Source organism: Rosa chinensis, chromosome 1 (assembly GCF_002994745.2).
Source record: "Rosa chinensis cultivar Old Blush chromosome 1, RchiOBHm-V2, whole genome shotgun sequence".
In the NCBI taxonomy this organism is placed as follows: domain Eukaryota; kingdom Viridiplantae; phylum Streptophyta; class Magnoliopsida; order Rosales; family Rosaceae; genus Rosa; species Rosa chinensis.
Window position 1 is genome coordinate 13,850,321 of NC_037088.1, and position 20,867 is coordinate 13,871,187.

A 20,867-nucleotide genomic window follows, 5' to 3' on the forward strand; every position below is an offset into this window, starting at 1 on the left:
TTTGTGAACTGCGATTCGATGGATGTTGGGATTTCTTGGGTTATGGTTTGAGTTAGTGGGTAGTGGAGGAGGCGGAGGAAGTGGAGGAGTTGGTACCGGTGTTGTGATTTGGGTGGAATTCTTGAATTTTGGATTCACTGAGAGAGTGAGAGTGAATTTGGGTTGAAATGACTCAATTACCCTTCAGGTATTGCCACGTGGCTGGGCTCTTAACACTGTTATGGACAGCGTATACTGTTCTTGGGTCGGGGTTCAAACTTGGGGTACCAAAGTGATAGTTTTGCATAGTCAGGTACTGAAGTTAGGAGTCTGCCTAAGTTCGGGTACTGTTTGAAATATTTTCTCTTAGAAAAACCTATGAAGAATCTTGTTTCAAAAATTATTGTTCCAGAGCAAACAACAAATTTGACTAGTATCAAACTTGAAAAACCTCAACACTTGGTAGCCAGAGAAATTAAAATGATAAGTATCTTTGAAAAAAAGAAAGGAGTTTCGCTTTTAAATGCTGAAGAGTTCGAATTCAATGAAATTGAAAATGTGGTAAAAAAACTCTTCAATACAAAGATTAGAATTCAGTTATTAAAAAAAAAAAAATTAGAATTCAGAGGAAGTTTTGAAATGTTGGATAGTCACCATTTCAAATTACTGGAGTTTACAACTTCATGTACAACATGAGAAACAAATCTCCTGATGATAACTGCTCAAGAAGTTGCTAAAACAAGGGTAAAAAATTGCCAATTCATGCATATTGGACCAGTCCAAGTAGGAATAAAACTTCTAACCAAGGAAGGCATAAACCATTTAGTCTTATTTGCATCTTTGTTATAAACAACAAATTAATCCCTACATTTTGCAAGCTTTATCAGAAGAAAGATCTTTGGATCTAAATGATGATTGTAAGGGTTATATATTAAATAAAACTACTGTAAATATTAAATAAGACTTATCATTAAATAGAAATAGCACAAATCCAATGACTATTCTGACCTGGCTAGTCTTGTCAGAGTAACCTACGGTTCCAGCAATACTTCCAATGAGGATCATGCCTAGACGCGCCCTCATGCAAACACACAACATCCTTTCAAAAGGTGGTCTCTAGAACCAATCTAAGCACAACAAGTCACATCGAATAACACCAACAAGGAATAGCCCCCGTGTCTCTATAGAAGGAATCTTCTTTCCTCATCAAGGGTAGGCATTCTTTACTCAAAATACCATTCATCTGTCAACACTAATAGTCTAATACAATGACTGACTCAAGCATCGAAGGAGTGAAGACATTTACTTTAGCCTACCCAGTTTATCTCTTGACGCCCATGTATTACATTTGACAGATGATCGTCATTTACCTCACCTAATAGCATCTCCTATAGTAGGCCAAAAGCCAAATAGTTTTAGCTATCAAAAACATAATACTCTCTCCAATATGCTTATTTGGCCATCCTTATCAACAAAAAACAGTACTGCCACCGCAGGTCAAATTTCATAAGTTAAAAATCAAACATCATCATATCCCAGGGCTATAAATTGAAAACTATATCTCCGAATCTCTCAGCTCGGAATATATCTCCGAATATGGTTTTGATGAGGCTATCAATAAAACTAGTCAATTTACTTAATTAGAAATAAGTACATCATAAAAATCAATTACACATTTATTTTAAAAAATTCTAAAGATGTATATAGGAAAATTATAAATATTTAGTATTTTTAATGATATAATTTTAATATTTAATAACATTATAAATAACGGAAAATTGATTTTCTTAAATGTATAATACACATTCTTAAAGAAACAAAAAATTGAGTGTGACCCACCAAATGGCTTACCAAAACCAAGCCCAAATCTGACTTGCAATATTTGAGGCCAAATTTTTTTCTTGATCCTTTGGGAAAGGGTGGTAGGCCAAAAATAGGAGATGCTCCAAGTAACGGCAAACCTGACCCCGGCAACAGAATTAATGAAAATGACTAAAATGAAATGCAAAATTAAATTTGAGTGACTAATGATATTTTTAAAAAATCAGTGATCAAAATGTCAAATGGATTATAATTTAATGACCATTTGTATAATTCTCTTTTAGTCATGAAAACAACAAAACCGACTCTCCGTAACAAATGCAACCTAATAAATATTAATAGAAAGTGTCCCCTTTTTACTTTGGAAGACCTAAGAAAAAATGTATTAACAATATCAAAGGTTCGATTTGTACAGCAATATAAATAACCATATATTTATATATACCTCTAAAGCTTGTCAACTGCACAACACCTATGAAACACAAATGGCAAAATGCCACTTTTCTCTTCGCCTCCCGTGTCTCCTGTAATTAATCTCTCATGACTCCTATCTATCCATCTCTTGTACTCTCCTGTATTAACAACAAATAAATCGTCCCTCAAAGCCTCATTACAACAAAGGTATAGTTTCCAAGCCAGACCAGATTACACGGTGGAGCAACAATGGCTTTCTCACTTGTCTGCACATGCCGCGAGGGCCAAAAGCCAAGAACGCAGAGAAGCCGGTTAAAAGGAACACGAGTTAGAGAAGTTGGGTCATGTGTTTTCATCAAGAGTGACATCAGCAGGATCTCCAATCCATGGTCTCCCTTCTCTCCACCGGAACTTAATTCTTAACTTTCCATTTGCATCCACCCCAACTACCTCTCCTTTGCTGGCATGCGTCTCCATTCCCCAACCCCACCGTGGGGACACCAACCCTTCTCTAATCCTCACTTTGTCCCCCACTCTAAAGGGCCTAACCCGTTCCATTTCCAATGCCTTGCAAAGCCACAACCTCTCCGTGAAGCAAAAAGCCACCCAAAGCTCCTCATTTTCCATCCGATGCACCACCCCAACGCTCGAACGATTCACCTCTCCCCATTGGTGGGTTGGGGTTGATATTGATATTTTAACCCTAACCCAGTCTCCAATATGAAGCTCCTCTTCCTCCACAAGTTGCACTTCTGATGGATCCAACATCCAAGCTTTTGAACCAGTTGGAGTGTATATTCTCAGCTTTCCATCAGCATCAATCCCGGCTATAGTTCCAACACTTGCATGGCTGTGGCCTGACCATCCAAATCGGGGCTGCTTGACAGATAATTTAACCCTAACCTTCTGGCCAACCAAGAGCCTGTTTGCCCTTGCAAGATCAGAAGTAGGCCCAATCCATCTCTCTTGCTCCCCGCAGAATCCTACAAAAGTGGTTCCATCCCATTTATCTCCCTCATATCCTAATCCTTGCACCACGCCAACACTCCCTGGCCCAACAGATTTCCACATATTTGCATGATCTTCTAATCTCACCCACTCTCCAACTTCATAAATCTGCTCTATCTCAAAATCAGCAGGATCTCCTCTCCACAACCCTGGCAAACCAGGGAAAGCCACTCTCACTTCCCCATCAGCATGAATACTAGTTATAATACCTCGAGAATCAGGTTGAGCCCCCCTCCATCCCCATCTTGGTTCAACTAAACCAGTACGAAACCGAACATATTGGCCAACTTTGAAGCATGGAACCTTTTCAACGTCTGTGTAATGAGTTATCCACCTGCCTTTACGGAAACAGCAAGCCAACTCAAGATAACCTGTGTCTTGTACACTGTGAACAACAGCTAAACTTTCTTTTCCAATACTGTTCCAGTCATAACTTGGTCGAGTTCCCAGGCTTGGTTTTGACCGTACCCAGTCACCAACTTCAAATCCAGAGAGTCGTTCAGCATCTCCTGGAGAAACTTTCCACAAGCTCTGTCTGCCAGGCACCCTTACCTACATCAAATAACCAAGATCTGTTGTCATCTACATTAATATTTAATTGGGGCAAAAAAGTTCAGTTGACATTATTCTTAGAGGGTGAGACTCTAATAAGGACTCCATGAAGGCTTTTAAATCACTGGTTGGATGACTTGTGTGTTGAAAAAAATAATATTTCAACTAAAAACTTGGACCATTCATCCAACAGTTGATTTGAAAGTCCTCATTTTAAAGCCCTCACAAGAGACTCTCCCTATTATTAGATATGAGCACACAAATTTATGCTTTTAGCCATGACAGAAGTGGTCAATCATATGCCCCAACAGAGAAAAAAGACCAAATAGTTTCATAATCAGTTTGACAAAAAAGATGAAGCACTAGTTAAAGAGAGAAGGGGAAAGAGGTGAGGAAGTGATGAGAGAAAACAGAGAGTTCCATGATTAAAAAATAAAAGTACTTAAATTTCTTTTTAGGTTCACTTTGAATTCATACACATCACATAGGCCTAAAGCATATGAGTGTTAAATAATATTAGTGAAATTGTCCCAGCCGGTACAATAATCTGAACATTATATGCTGGAAAGCTGTAGTGCAATATATTGTGTGTGCGTGAGAGTGAGTGAGAGAGAGAAGCCTTCTTACATTTAAAGCTCCATCCATGTCAATTCTATCTATTTTTCCAACAGTCGCAGGACTTTCATTTGACCATCCAAGTCGCGGCTGACTGACAGATGACAGAATATGAATTTCTTGTCCCACCTCAAAAGGAGGTAGCTTTTCCACATCTGTGACAGAACATGAAAAAGGCTTGCTCCTGAAGCAAAAAGCAACACCCATATCACCATCTTCCTCCAAGCTATGGATTATCCCAATACTACTCCTTGTGATATCCTCCCATCCGTATTTGGGGGAGGGTACTGAAGCTTTTACTCTAACCCAATCTCCTACCTGCTCATCATGGAAATTATAATATGTAGATACAAAAAAGATTATCAACAAGCTACCCTCAATATTCTAAGATCATCAATATAGTAAGAATGAACAGTCAAATATTACCTTGAAATCTTCCAACTTCTCCATGTCAGAAGGATCAGCCTGCCATGATATTGGTCGGTTTGGAATTTCAATAACCAGGAGGCCATCATTCTCTATCTCACTTATTCTTCCAACACTATGGTGGGTCTCACCACCCCATGCATACCTAGGTTCTGCAACTGATCGCTTCACACATACCCTGTCACCAATCTATAAAGCCAACAATGTATTAGGGTTTAGGGAAAACAAAAAGCAAGCAAACTAAAAAACAAACAAGCAAACAAAGTGGATAACAAAATTATCAGTCATATCTACAGAATATAATAACCAACACAATTCACTTACCCTGAAGGGGATTACAGGCTCAACCTCCTCTGGTTCACAATGCCATGGATTTGGAAGATAACTTAATTCTAACAACAGACTACTATCTGGTCGTATACAATACACAATACCAATGCTCCCAGGTGTAACAGATCCTAATCCATGCTTTGCTGTTGTGAGAGTCGGGCGAATACGAACCCAGTCCCCAACTTTGAATTCTTCAACTCTCTCCATTTCTGCAGGATCAGCTTTCCATCCTCTGGAGGCACCAGGAAACCCAACACGTAGGATACCATCATCATCAACACATAATACAGTACCAATGCTATCACGTGATTGCCCACGCCACCCAAACCTGATAACAAAGCAAGGTCAGTCATCAAATTTGCCGCCACAAAACCCATGTTTGTATTATGTTTCTCCACTGTTGCTTTTGCATGTTCTTGTACTTAACCCTTTTTTTGGCCCTCAAATCTAACTGTCTAATTCTAAAATACTTGGCATATTCAGACTGAATTTATATCAATGACTAGTCATTTATCCTTATATATGAGAACAAATCTACATTAAGGTCACTTTCTATTTTCACGTTTCAGAAAATGTAGATTGATGAACTCTGAATGAGATAACATTTTGGCAGACTGACTTAAGTACTATTAGGCAAGAATGAATGAGCCGTTACTTAACTAACTGTAAAACTTAGACGAGCTTAAGGATAAAACACATTCACGAACGAGTTAGATAGATGATTTAGGAATAGGCAAACTTTAGGACAATCTTTAAAATGTTTGGTACCTACAAAAAGTGAATCCAAGGATTTAGAAATGAATCAGTATTACTCTGCTATCAAGAGAAATTACAGTATCTTATGAACGGTCAGGTAGTAGACTCTATTGGGTAGTATGAAGCAAGTCTGGTCTCTCGAATGCATAAATACAGACTACACTCAGACCAGCATATTATCTGGGATGCCTAAAATACAGACTGCAACAATAGAAATTTACCATAAACAACGAAGTTGGTACCACTAATGAATATTATATATAGTAAAGCTTCCATAAGAGGTGATTTGCTTGGTAAGTAACGTATGCGTCAACACTTTAACCGTACGGCAATTGCGTTAAAGATTCCAAATTAGATAACTAAGGGTTCATTTAGGATTGCTTCTAAAATTGGCAAAGGCTCACACTATCAAAGGCTCTTTTGGGCAGCGTTTGGCAAAAAGAGTTAAAAGTGTTTGCTGAGTGACACGGCATTTTGGTGGTTTTTGGAGAAGCACTTGCATGTGGTTCCTAAAAGCAGCACTTTGGGTGCTTTTACAAAACACACTTACAAAATTTGCATACAAAACTCTATGTGCCACGAATTAAACCGCTTCTACTGGAAGTGCTATGTAACAAAAGAACTCCTACAGAAGCAATAAACAAGCCCTAATAAGTATGTCAAAAAGCACACGATATACTTCACCAAAAGGGGAAAACGACACCACTACATTAGTACAATAATTCTAATTGCGTCTGTATATATTTAGAAACTGGTTAGAATTAAACCTTGGCTCTTTAACATCGGGTTTAAGCTGGACATGCTGCCCCCTGTCTAATGGAATAACTTTTATAACTTCATTTGCTAAGACACGAGCCTCATGAGCCTCTCCAGAACAAAATGATACTATCAGATTGTCCTTATCTGGGACATTTTGCACGAAGCCTACACTTCTATGCTTTGCACCTTGCCATCCATATGTCGGATTTGTGATACTTCTTTTAAATTTGATCCAATCCCCCACTTCAAATCTAGACCAAAGAGAAAACAAAAATTATAAAATCCACCAGACATATGCAAGTGTAAAAGTCAAGACATGGCAAAAATATCAAAACAGCAAATGATATAATCTCACATTGTAGGAGACAGATAAACTCCCCTATTAATAAGTGCCTCCATCAGGTCTTCAGATACCCATTCCCGGGGAAGAGCTTCCAGAAAGTCACGCAGTGTCTTGCCACTATCATCAATGTAAAATGTATAGATTAGTAACGTATACTTGACCCTATGCCTTGAGACATTTTTGGAATTCGCACTAATGGATTAGAGGTAAAAGTTCAAGACTTAATATTCATTAACAACTTGTCCATAACTTTGCACATATCATTAATAGATTTGGTTTTAACCAAAACAAACAAACAAAAAAACCTGTGGAACTTCAAAGATATAGTTGAATATCTTCATCAATGATTATCAAGCCACATAAAAGTGCAGTTCCTTAATTGCTACTTGCCTGTGATTTCTGGCTTCAACAGAAGCATCAGGATTTCTAAGCATGACAATAAGCCATTCAAGATTTTCACGTATCATTTTTGCTGCATCTGCTGCTATATGGAAAGCATTGTCCCCTTCATCATCCTGATAACCATGACCAGAAGATAAATTAGATAGTCGCTAAGGCAGTGAAAAGATCAGAACAAAGGCCCATAAAAGTGCACCCATACACATGTCAGGTCGTGTGTGTGTGTGTGCCCTGATCAGATATGGACACTTAAATTTCACAGTAAGAGAAACCTCAATCATCCACATATGCTAATATATGAATCCTTGTAAGATACTACATAAAATGGCTGAATATGATCACATATAAATGGTGCAATAGAAATACTGAAAAAACCTGCAAATTATAATTTGCTCCAGCGGATAGAAGCATCCCAACACATGACTTCGCCCCTCTGGCCAGTGCTACATGAAGTGGAATTGTATTTTGTGCATTTCGGATGTTCACATCAACTCCCGCATCAAGTATAATCTAGTCAAAACAAAATTTTAAAATAACAATATTATTTAAATAAAACCAAAAGTTTCAAAGTGTTTATAAAGAATACTGCATAAACAACCAAAAATTTAACAAAGGGGTTCATTTTTCTGATATCATGTAGTAGGAAGTGATCCTGAATACCTTCACCAACTCAACGTCATTGGCCATTGAAGCCGTATGCAAAGCTGTACGTCCATGCTGGGCATCCTGAGCAGTTGGATCTGCTCCAGAAGCAAGCAAAATACGCACCAATTCTCTTCCTTCTACAAGCAATGCCAAGTCAAAAAACAAATTAATACTAGTAGTAACAAACTAACGATGAAAGAGGATGAAAGTAATATTGAAATCATATTTGAAATAGATACTACACATTTGTTTATCAAAAAGAGGAAAAATCAAGAAAAGATGACGGAATTCAAGGAATACAAGAATAAAGAGCATAGACAGACAGAGAAACCAATATGCCAGCATTTATTTGCTGACAACACATTTAGGATTGAGGTTTTAAGTTCCAATCCATACTTCAGTATGATCTTATACAATTTCACCCTAAGGGAAAGCGCTAAAATAGACACAGCTAAGGATGAGAAGGTTGTTATCTGTAGCTATAGGTGAGTGATTCAGCATTTTATATATGATGGGTCTCCAAAACTTAGCTTGTAAATATTCATCAACAAAACAAGCACAAACATCCAGAGTCTATGACATCTTTCTTATAGGAAAGTAACAAAAAGAGGAAGTATACAACAGTGGGTAATAAACCCACTAATCGAATAGTGCAAGTGGGAATACACAGCCAAAGCCAGCGGAGGAACTACTCAAAATAAAGAAAAACTAAACTATAACTCAGAAAATAGCAGAGAAAGACCAATTCCTAAATACTGAAGAAACTGATGCCCATAAGAACAGCCATAATCGAACTCTATCCCACAAATGATCAAGCACCTCCTCCCCAAAAATCCTTTTCTTTCCGTCCAAATAACCCAAAAGATAGCTATCATAGCAGTGACATCCTTCACACCATTTTCTATTTTGGCTCAAGACATACAAGTAGACTAAAATTTCCATTTTAAGACAGCATTTAAATACCAATCAACCTGAATGAAAACTTGCTGCCATCAAACAACAATAACTTAGTTCTTAAAATCAACACTTAATCCATCTTCTGATCCATGTTTATTTTACAAAGTAACAGACAAGTTATGGACTTTGAGTATATATATTTTCTATCAATTATATTGGATGCCATACTTACAGATTAACCGAAATCCCAGACTAATCAATATGTAAACAAGTGATTATGTGTTTTTATGTAATTTGGAACCAACTACGTATCCACTATTTCATACCCAGAACTCCTCCAACCCCGCATTGAGGACCCAGGCTCAAATCTAGGGACTCCTGCCGAACCATACAATCTATAGGAGACAGGAAAAATCTAGCAAGTAGGTAGGTAGGTACAGTATTCAAGCCCCAGACCACATGGGAACAAACCATGGGCTCGACCATTCTTACTCTCCTCTTTTTGGTCAAAGTTTGTCTTCTTTTTTTTCTTTTTCTTTTTTTTCCCTTTAACTAACAAAATTCTGTTTCTCTTAAGAAAGAAAAAACAAACTAAGCAGAGCTAAACTTGGCTGTCAACAAAGAATAACTAAGCAACTTCATTGTTTCAGCTAAAGGAATTTTAAGGACCTAGGATTACCAATTTCATGATCTTTCTTTAGAGCAGCAGCCATACACAGTGCAGTGCCAACTGGACTTGGTATATCAATTGCGTCGGCAATCTCTTCTGGTGTTGCAACTTCCACCCATCTTCTAACAACAGCAACATTCCATGTTTGCACACACAAGTGCAATGGCCTACGATACCATAAGAGTAACAGGCCAATTAAAAATTGAGGCCAAACTGTAGTGTAGTTCAATGAAAAACCCACTACTTTCAATAACTAAAATTTTTACAGATAGAAGCAAGCAAATACTATTGGACTGTAAAAAATACAATTAACTGAGAAACAGATCAGGTCTGCCAAGCATGTACTCTGAATCTAGGAAAGTAATGGGCCAAGCTTGACTCCAAACAAGCTGTTTGAAACAAAAATTAGAAGACTTAACCAGCAATATGCCACATATAGAATTCAAACAATTTAACACATGGCCAGCCTTGCAATTCATGTAAACCCTAATTATCACATAAGGAAAGCAAAATATATAATTAGTTCATTAGCCTTTGATACCTATTCAGAATTTGCTTCTTTCCATTTGAATTAGTCAGGATTTGCCTGTCTATTTTATTGGCTGACAGAAATTTTTTGTCACTTTCTAACATTGTCTCTATAAGTGTTGAAGTATAAATATTCTTAATCCTACATTCTTTGAACTTTAAAATTCAATTAACTTTTATAATAATACCCGTCTGTTTTCAGAACTGCTCACCCGTGATAATTATACAATTATTTAACAAACAAGTGAGACTAATGTATATGTAAACGGATCCCCCCTAGGTTACCAGCTTTCTAGTGTGCCTCCTAAACTAAACATTTATCTTGGATACCCCATTACATTTCAATTATTTCCAATGTCCCTGCTACTGTTGTTCCCAGCACATTGCCTGTCTAAATAAAATAAAGACTATTTATTAAAATCTGAATACAACTTAGTGGATTGTGCACATTTTACAAAAGCACAAGCAGTAGATATAACACCACACATCATCGATGAACTTCAGCATCCGAGTGGCAAACGTATGCCCATTATTATTTTAAAAAAAAAAAGACGGAGACAGCGAGAAAATAAGCAAAGAAGAAATGAATTATGTACTTACGTCATTTTTTCTGAATTTAGAACAGTCATTGACCTACAGCCCCCATTTTCCAAAACCACTAGTGCACAATCTGTATACTTCTTGGTAATAGCTCTATGGAGTACAGATTCCCCTTCCTCATCCACCGCATTAGGATCAGCTCCAGCCATTAGTAACTCCTGATATTATGCAAGTATTATATGAGTACAGCTTTTAATAGCCATATGAAGCAAAACATATGTAACTGAGACCTACACGCATACAATCAGGCTGGCCATGATAAGCACAAACATGAGCAACAGAGGGACCAAAGCCCTCCCGCAACCGAGATCTCACATTAGCACCTCTTTTAATGAGAACATGAACACACCCTGGGGATCCAGCTACTAGAGCAAAAACAAGTGGAGGATCCCCATCTTTGTCCAACACATCTACATTTGCCTCTCTATACTCCAAAATAGCATCGACAAGTTCTGCACTACCACGTCTACAGGCCAAATGAAGAGCAGTTTGGCCATCAGCATTTTGAGCTTCTAATAGAGACGATATTACACTGTTGTCACTTCCCGCTGCAGCCTTTCCAAGCAGATCTCTGTATAATCTCATAAGTTCAACATAAGAAGAATCAGACAAGATCTAGGTTCTAAAAACTAGATCGAATAATTTTATGATAAACTGCACTGACCTAACACCATATACATCCCCTTCGGACACAAGTCTATGCAGAAGGGCGGGATTACCCTGAAATACTTTTGAATAGGATACAGGCGATGGTTCCTTCACATTGGATCCCAAGCTTTTAGCTATGTCACTGAAATTAAATACAAGTTATTAGCAATTATAACTTCCAATACAATGATTTTGGTCTCAGTGAAGTGGGGCCCCAAGCATCCATATTATTAGCAATTATACTATACATATATATATATATATATATAATACATCTATGTGATTTATTCTTCACCATCAGCTTAAGTGAGAACTTAATCAGATGCCACTAACAAAAACATCAAACACTTCACTTACTTATCAGGACTAGCAGGAGAGCTCCGCGGTATCTCCTGCAAATGGCGGAGGAAAGTTGCTAGCATTAAATTAAAGGATGGTCTTTTTGATGCCTTGTACTGCAGACACTCACCAATCATTTTCCACAATTCCCTAGGTATTCCAACACCTACTACACTTGCATATTGTGGAGGCAGTTTTCGAGCCTTGACCACCGCCTTGTAAATTTCCTCTGTGCTCAAACCAGCCCATCTGCAGATTGAATTTCACCATGTACTAAAATCAATCCATACATGGAAAAAGAATGAAAACTTTCAAATATGGAGTGTTGCTCAACATACGGGATGGAACCGGTGCACATTTCTACCAATGTACAACCAAAACTCCATGCATCTGACTCTGCAGAGATACCAATAGCTTCATCCCAGAATGGATTCAGTGACTTCTTCACCGGCTCCCATGCCTCTGGTGCTGCATAGTGAGGACTTAGCATTGTACACTCCATACATGAATGGATCCTTGAGGTGTCACATTCTGATCGAGTTTTGCGACAGGAAGGTTTCTTAAGAATAGCAGCAACTCCATAATCAGAAACCACAGCATGACCATTCGCATCCAAAAGTAAATTGGATGGTTTTAGATTCATACAAACAACATTTGCGGCATGGAGTTCAGCTACTCCTCGTGCGATGTCAGCACCATATCTACAATTTGCAAGAACTCAAATGTCAAGAAAGAGCTAATGCCTGCCAATACTAACAAGCTTGGAATTGTAAATGTCTAACTCATTTAGAAATTTAAGTATTAACCCTAAACCAAATGAATTCAACATGTATAAAATGAAATTGCAAACTTGTTTTTCTTAATCTTTTTGTAAAGAGAGTTGTTTCAACGAGTAATTTTTAATAATCTATCCTTGGCGCTGATAGGAAAGGCAATGTATATTTTGTATTTTTCCACTAAATACAACACTCCGTGTTCTATATTTGTTCAGCCTTCAGACTTGAGAATGATCTTCGACAATCAGAATACAAATTCATGATCACTTTTTATTGGTGATAGTATTCTCCACTTTACCTTCTAAATATCAAATTAGAGTCCACAAAAAGAAACACGTTTCTACAAGAATACATTTAAATTGTGTATGAAAGAAACAAATTTCCACCATAATGAAGACTGAAGATTTTTCACAACAAATGACAAGTCTCATCATCAGTTGGGATGTTTCAACAGTTTGTTTTCTACTTCTTTGCAATCAAATTAATCGAAATGCAGCAACAGAAAATAAATAAATTAAAACTAGAGCCTGTTCAGACATCAAAAAATGGAGCCTTTGCATCCTATATCAAATATTTATGGCACAATTGGTGGTTAGGAAAAGAAACAGTATAACTAAACTTGGCCAGCCGATCTTTATTGACTTCCTACTGAAGGGGAAAATAATATAAGACCAATTTATTACCAAGTCCCTTCGACTTGAACATTAAAAATGCTATTTATAATTTTAAATCTAATTGACGGTAGTTATTTCCAGCTTATAGCTAAGGCTGTAAAGCTCTTACAAGCTTAATCTTAAGCATGACATAGACCAATGCAACTGCATAACTGTAATGGATTCACAAAAGTATAGGACCATTAATTTCCTCTTCTTTTTTGTTACTTTAAATTGGACAGATTTCCACATTGGCAGCAGTCTTGTTATACCAAAAGGATATCAATACACCTCCATTCAACAAAGGATTCCCACCTAGCATTTATACCTGTTCCATAATGCCCATCCATTACTATCAACTTAAAATACTAAATTCTCTTCATTCCACATTGTCCCTTGTGAGTGTATCAACACTCTCAGAAAATTATAAAGTAGCATTGCAGGTTCAACAACTGAGAGGTAAATGTTGGAGCAAAGTAAAATTGACTCGGTAAGAAAGGTACTAACTTGTTTTTTCTTAATGCTTTTAAGTGAGGACAACTTTTCTGGAAACCATCCGAATTCGGTGATAGCATTCATACGTGTATGTTCACTAGCTTTAACAGTAGCGTTGAAACACCAACAACATAGAGAAAAACGGGTTTTTGTAGTGTGTTTTTTTTTTTTTGGTCTGAAGGGTTTTTGTAGTGTTAGAATCTCACGAACAATATTTTATATATACTAAACAAAATATCACCCACTTGCATAGTAAAACACTGATAACAGGACTTACTCTATTTTATTTGGAACATTTCTTCAAAACACTCAACACAATGTACTTTTAAGTAGTTCTTAATTCAGATCATCTTCAAAATTCATGGTAACATGATTACAAACAATGCACATTCTGAGTCACATACCAGCAAAATCACCAGGATAGATATTTGCGATCAGGAAGCCGATAAAAAAGAATGAAAGTTGGAGGAACATAAGGCAAGAAGCGGACAAAGTTGTCCATATGATAAAATACTCCCCTTAAGTGACTCGGTCACACCCCACTTACACAGCATTATGCAAGGAAACTTTACCACAAAGCAATTAGTTAGAAGACCTAAAATGAAATTTATTTGTGAAACAGATTTGGATCACTGTTTGTTTCCAATCATGGAACTGTTATACCTTAAATCTGCAAACTCAACCATCCACAATTGACTATGTGCCACCCTAATTTAATCAGAAGCATGAAACACAAGAAAGAAAAATTGATAACAGCAGGAAAAGACCAAGTTACAAAACCTTAAGATTTGCTCCAGAGTGAGTCTGCCCTCATTGCGCTCCATCTCGGATTGAACAGACCCATAACACTTATCCATAACAAGACACAAAGTCCCTTCATTCTTCACCGCCCCATGAAATGTGCACACATTCCTACACCACATGGACGCCCGCCGCAAGTTCTCTAGCTGCCCCATCACCCAATCCATACTCGTCTCCTCCGCCACCACTGCCACCTTCTTCACCGCCACACGGTGCCGGCACCGCCACCCACTCCCGCCGATCACTGCCGTCCACATTTGAACCCCAGCCTGCCTGCCCTCCCCTATCCGCCTCACAAACCTCAACTCGGGGTGCACCGCCACCTCAATGACCGGCCCACACCCGCCGGAGCTGGACGCGTTTGATCCGCGGCTACATCGGCGCCGCGACAGCGAGGCCTCGTCGTTATCATCATCCTCATCCTCATCGCCGCCCTCGTCGTCCGTGTAATCGCAATCGAAATTTGCGGCGGCGGCGGCGGCGGAGGAGACGCCATTGGAGGTGGTGCTGGAGTGAATCAGCGCCAGAACGGCGTAGTTTTTCCGGAGGGCCTGGACGGAGTTGCCGACGACGGAGACGTGGCGGCACCTAGGGCAGACGAGCGTGGTGTCGGGACAGGCGGAGAACATTTTGGACAAGCAGTCCTTGCAGAAGCCATGGCCGCACTGCAGCAGCAGCGGCACTCTCTCTTCCTCATCGTAGCGCGTCTGGCACACCGAACAGCACGGCACCTTCATCTTCTTCTTCTTCGTCTTCAGCTCTCAAATCTCGATTCGAATTCCGGCGATTTAGCAAAGCTTCAGAGCCATGGGAAATGGTAGATCCATAAAGGAGAGAGATGATGAGTTTGGCAAACAAGGAAAGAAAATCTAGCAGAGACGAAGAAAAAGGGTTTTAGTCTTTTTAGAGAGAGAAAGTTAGAGAGAGAGAGAAGGGTAACTATTTGGTGATTTCTGCTTCTGCTGCTTTTTTTTTTTTTTTTTTCACCGAGTCATCAACCCGGTTCTTCCGCCTTTACAGATATATATATATACGCTGTTTTCTTTACTCGTCGTCTTCCTGGTAGCGAGAGGGTAGAAATGGGAATTCAAGATTGAGTTCCGACTGTGGGAAAGGATTTTTGGGAAAGCAAAGTCAAAGACGCAAACATGTCTCACCCTTCCGATGTCGACTAACGCTCCACACGCCATAGTCCATCTAGGCAATCCAGGGTGGTAAGAAATAAAGGGTGGAATGATTGCTCATTTTCATAGTGGGTTTTGGAAGTGAGACTTATTGGGTTAATGTGGATAGGGTTATGAATTATACATTAGTGTCTCGACCATGATTTGATATCCCTCTTACTGTTATTTTGAATTTTGAAGATTTATGTCTGTATTCTTGTTTGCTAATTCTGATAAATTGTTTGAGTAGTGATTTACACAGTTCTTTCTGAAAATACTGAATTTACGAGATTTATCTTTTCTTTTTGCGAGATCAAAATTGATGGTTAAGTTCTTATTGAGATGTTTGATATATGATTTTTAGGAAGAATATATTTTCATACTGAAATTAGTCCTTAATAAAAAAATACACATGGCATTGTATTATTATTTGTCTATACCAATAGAGTTGACCTCATCCAACTTAACTCTAAATTCTCATTCTTGACTTCCCCAATTCGATCAAAGACATCATACCCAAATCTACTTGTTTTTCCCAAATTTTCAAAAACCTAATTTCTTCCTAGATTGATTAAATTAGTTCATCAAACCATCTATAATCGATCGACCATTTCAATAAACACCAACCACCCAGAATCCCAGATTTCAACTTTAGTTACATCAATTTCTCTCAAATCGTATGGCATTGACCCCTGCAGATATAAATACCTAAACCCATACACAAGAATTTGATAATCACGAGTTGCAGAACTATTGATCTATTGCACTATTGAACAGGCCTAGTCAAGATGAATCCCAAGTTGGAAAAACCTCTACTCAATTAAATAGAATCAATTAGGCAAATCAATTTGCATTTGCGAACATTCTAATAGCTAGAAAGCGAGGGAGATTAGAAAGATAGAGGAAGATGAGAAGAGAAGAAAAACAAAACAATCAAGATGATTCTTGGCCACCAAGGTCAAAATGATGAAAACACCGTAGAAAAGATAGTTTACAATATTGATGTAGCGAACTGATGGTTTACAATATTGATGTATCAAAACATCTAATAGCCTGAAATTGGGGATCTATATATTTGTGATTTTTTCATATATCATTATGTGTATGCAGTGACAACGCCCATGCTTCGCATATCAAATTCTTCTTAAAACCAACTTATTAGGTGGCAAAACGTAACTGCATCCATCACGTGAAAATATGCTTCATCATAATTAATCCCAGTATTTTGTGAAAACACTTGCAGAACAAGTCACATTTTAAATCTTGCAGTCTCATTTTTCTCATTGCGCTTCAGATAAATACTCATTTGTAACCAACCGATTTTATGTTGGATGGTGTTTGGACTACTAATCGCAAAGCACTAAGTTTTTCAAGAGTATTTAGTTTTCCTGGCATAAGTTTAGTTTAGCCTAAAAATATTTTCAGGAGCAGCGATCTCATTGGGATTCAAATGTGTATTTGATTTGCTCTTTGTAGGAATTGAATCATTTCCGAACCTTAGTATAAAACTATAAATAGGAAAACTTTCTACTTAGGGTAAGTCGATTTCAGTTTCACCATATTCTCATGACACTAACCTGCGAAGCGACCCGACTCGAATCAGTGATCGTCGGGTTATCTGTTGTCCGGCCACCAAACGCACGCCACCAGTCTCATTTGAACCGTATCTTGTTCCCCTTGAGCTCTGTGGAAGTGATTTGGATCAACTTACACTGAGGAAGGAGAATCAAAGTGAAAACCTTCTAAGAGGGCCACGCGACAAGACCTGGTCGGAACTCCATTTTCCAGCCACCATTTGCGATTAGACCAGTTGGGATTTGAAGCTCTCCCGACGTACATCAAACCCTTCAAACGACATAGCTAGATTCTATTGGAGACGGGGAATCAAGGGTTCGAAGATTTCTATTCCCTAAGCTTTGAGGTAAAATTCCGGCTTATATATCCACTTGTTTTTTATCGCTGTTGTAGTTGAAAGAAGTGTTGAACTTGTTGTAAAGAACATTTTGATACAAATTTTGCTATCCGAATTGAGGGTTGAGATGGCAGCGAGTGGGAGAGCGTGCCGCCTCCTTTGGCCTTCTGGTTTTGCTCGTTGGGTTATAGCTTAGTATTCAGGACACATTGATATAACTTTTGTTACACTTGGTGAATGTTTAATAATCAATCGAAAATTTTGTAGTTTGAATTTTTGGGTTTTGATTTGGGAAAATCCCTCTGTTAGATCATAATTGTTTTTCCTTAGGATTTTAGAATAATTGAGTTGATGAAGCCCTTGAAGTTTGAGTCATTCCGATATGATTTTAGATATTTGACGAATTATTTTGCTAGGGATTTATGGGTTTCATTCTAGAATTCGTATTTAACTTTTGAATCTTTGAATTATTGTTTATGAATTATCATTATGTACTGGATGACCTGCTTAGCCATCACTCGACGAAGATCCCTACGCACGGCTAACTTTGTCGTATACTGTGAGTAGACCTTTATTTTAAATAAAATGCTTGCAATCCTTTTTCTATATAAATCCTCTCATTATCTTTTTTCTTTTTCTTTTTGTATAAAGGGCTGGTGCGGTTGCCCTTAAGCCTTAATTAATGCAACTGCCGAATACAAGGCTACAACAGACATGTATATGCATATCCTGAAATGATATCAAGAGTCTCTATAAAATAAATGTATTCTAACAGGCACCAACTAGCAAAGAGTGTTCTACTGGCTATTCCATTTACTTTGACATAGTAGTGACATAACGGAAAGATAACTCAATAACAAAGAATAATTACCAATATCATAGCTTTTCTACTATGATGTCGTCAGAGAATAAATCTGATGACGCTTAGTTTCATCATGTCCCTAGAAAGTTGCAACCATTTAACTAGAATGGAACGTTGCCTCATTAGGCTAGACAAGACACTAAGAGTGCACATACAAGCATTTAGCCTCACTAGCCCTACAAGATACATGCAGAGACTTATTACACGCCTAAGACGTGATAATACTAAACAATAAAGTAAATAAACCGAACCAAAATAAATAAATATATCACAAAAAGGGCCCCAAAGGAGGGCCCAATCCTCAGCCCAGGAAAAAGGAAGAGCAAATGTCGCCAACCAAGCCTAACCTAACCCCACCACTGATGGACCATCCATTGCTTCACTCCTCTACTGTTGCCCGACCACTGCCATCATGATTTCGCCATCCCCGCCATGCTAAGATAGGCGTCGCCTCTTTCAAAGAAACATATCCCCAGATCGGATCCATAAAGCGCAACCCAGATCGGATGAGTCTGATCTGATCCAATCTGCGCTTCCACGGACTCGACACTGCTAGTCAACCTCTGAACCTGCAATGCCAAACCATTATGCCAACTAGCCTAGTGAGACAACAACTAATACCCAACTACCGACTTGATCTTTCCCTTTCACACAGCCACCCTGATCTCTCTGATCTGAACAAATGCTCTTATTATCTTTATGGCTTATTGGATTTGCGATTTTAAAAATGATTTGTGACTTTTGCTTTGGTTATATGTCTAATAAGAATTCCATATTTGAATGATATTTTTGACTTATGATATTCGCTGGATATTTTGAAGTTGAATTCTCGGTTGATTTTTTATTTTAGATAAAAATCTCGCTTTTGAGTTCCATTATGATTTGAGTTATGAGAAATTAATAAATGCTTTGAGATGTTGAGATTTATGTTGATGGGTTTGTTGATAGGTGCAAGATTTTTTGGGAAATGTGTGTTTTTACTTAATTTCATGTTTTATTCTCACCATACTATGTGTATGTTATGGTAATATGATTCTTTATAAGATGGCTTTGCCTAATGCCTTGTTCTCCGCCTCTATGGCGAGGTGAACCCTTGCGTTAGTGGCAAGGACATCATAGCTCATCCGCCTATGTGGTGAGGTAAACAACTTAGCCTGGTGACAAGTTCAACAAAACTCGTATTCTGTCACAGTCAGTCCGCATTGTATGATATTGTCCACTTTGGGCCCGCCCTCACAGTTTTATTTTTGGATTCCCTAAAATGCTTCTTACTATGGAGAGGTGGGTCTGCACAGATAAAGCACATCAACTCCTCTCCTCCGGCCGATGTGAGATCTCACAATCTACCTCCACTCTCCCCCCCCCCCAGCGTAGGGGCTCGCTACCCTCGTCGGCACTCTTTCGGCTGGGAAGTGGCTCTAATACCATTCTATCATAGCCCAATTTGCATAGCAAGATATTGTCCACTTTAGACCCCGCCCTCATAGTTTTGTCTTTGGGTTCCCACCTAAAACGCGTACTTAATATGGGGAGGTGATCAGTCTGCACATATAAAGCATATCACCTCCTCTCTCCCGGTCGATGTGGGATCTCACAATCCACTTCCACTCGCCCCCCCCCCCCTCCCCACGTAGGGCTCGATGCCCTCGTTGTCACTCTTCTGGTTGGGGAGTGTCTTTCCATCCATATAAGCCTTGCACTATATTATTCACCGTACACGATCAATCGAATAAAAGATGGTACAACCCTTTTCCGACATATTTTTCAAATTCCGGCCATCTCAGGCCAAATTGGGCATTGAGACTAACGGGGCTTTGTTTGTCTTGCGATGCTCTACAAATCCATCAAGTTTCACATCTCAATTCAACCTGAGGAAGATGAATTTCATAATTGAACAATTCCAGCCACCAAAACTTTTAAGGTAAATTCTAACTCCCTCGATTGAAATTGGACGTTGTGGCCGTTGTAAAAATTGTTGGATGTTGTAAGGAAGATTTTGACAGAGTTCTTGAACCACGATTTGATGGTCGCTGGTGGCAGTACGTGGGGGCACATCTGGGCACTCTAGGCCTTATGTTTTGATTTATTATGGGAAACTCATTACAAGCATGTGGATATAGTTCGGTAGCCATATGATGAACTTTGGGATCGATAAGAATTTCTGAAATTTGGGTTTCGATTCGGGAAGATCCAACCGTTGGATCGACCCCATTTTTGGGTAGGTTGTTAGAATTATCAAGTTAACCTAGCCTATGAAATTCGAGCTCATTACGACGTGATTTGAGATTTCGACAAATTACCGTTTAGGGGTTTCAGTTTGTTATCATCAATTTAATTTCGATTCTCGAAATCCGTTATTCATAATATCAATTTGTTTAGGATAAAGTGTAGATCAATCTCGATGAGGAAATTTGTCGGATGGCCGTCATAATCAAAATTCATTGAGTGGACATTTGCTTTTAAATTAAATTGCATG

General features: G+C 38.5%; 1 protein-coding gene across 2 annotated transcripts; it reads right to left on the reverse strand.

Annotated features, from left to right (window-relative positions):
• Positions 1-1,781: 1,781 nt before the first annotated feature.
• LOC112175356 (E3 ubiquitin-protein ligase KEG) lies at positions 1,782-15,425 on the reverse strand. 2 transcript variants are annotated; one of them, XR_005804709.1, is made up of 17 exons: positions 14,434-15,425; positions 12,068-12,430; positions 11,748-11,978; positions 11,407-11,532; positions 10,977-11,313; positions 10,743-10,900; positions 9,624-9,781; positions 8,063-8,184; positions 7,778-7,912; positions 7,394-7,518; positions 7,016-7,120; positions 6,669-6,911; positions 5,140-5,473; positions 4,816-5,004; positions 4,402-4,707; positions 2,246-3,774; positions 1,782-1,940 (listed from the first exon to the last, which is right to left on the reverse strand). XR_005804709.1 is itself a non-coding variant. In XM_024313033.2 (16 exons), the coding sequence occupies exons 1-16, from the start codon at positions 15,189-15,191 to the stop codon at positions 2,557-2,559; spliced, it is 4,908 nt and encodes a 1,635-aa protein (XP_024168801.1). In that variant the 5' UTR covers positions 15,192-15,425; the 3' UTR covers positions 2,113-2,556. The 2 variants fall into 2 exon arrangements, 1 of the variants encoding a protein (XP_024168801.1); XM_024313033.2 differs by lacking the exon at positions 1,782-1,940 and having other exon boundaries at positions 2,113-3,774.
• Between the last annotated feature and the right edge of the window lie 5,442 nt (positions 15,426-20,867).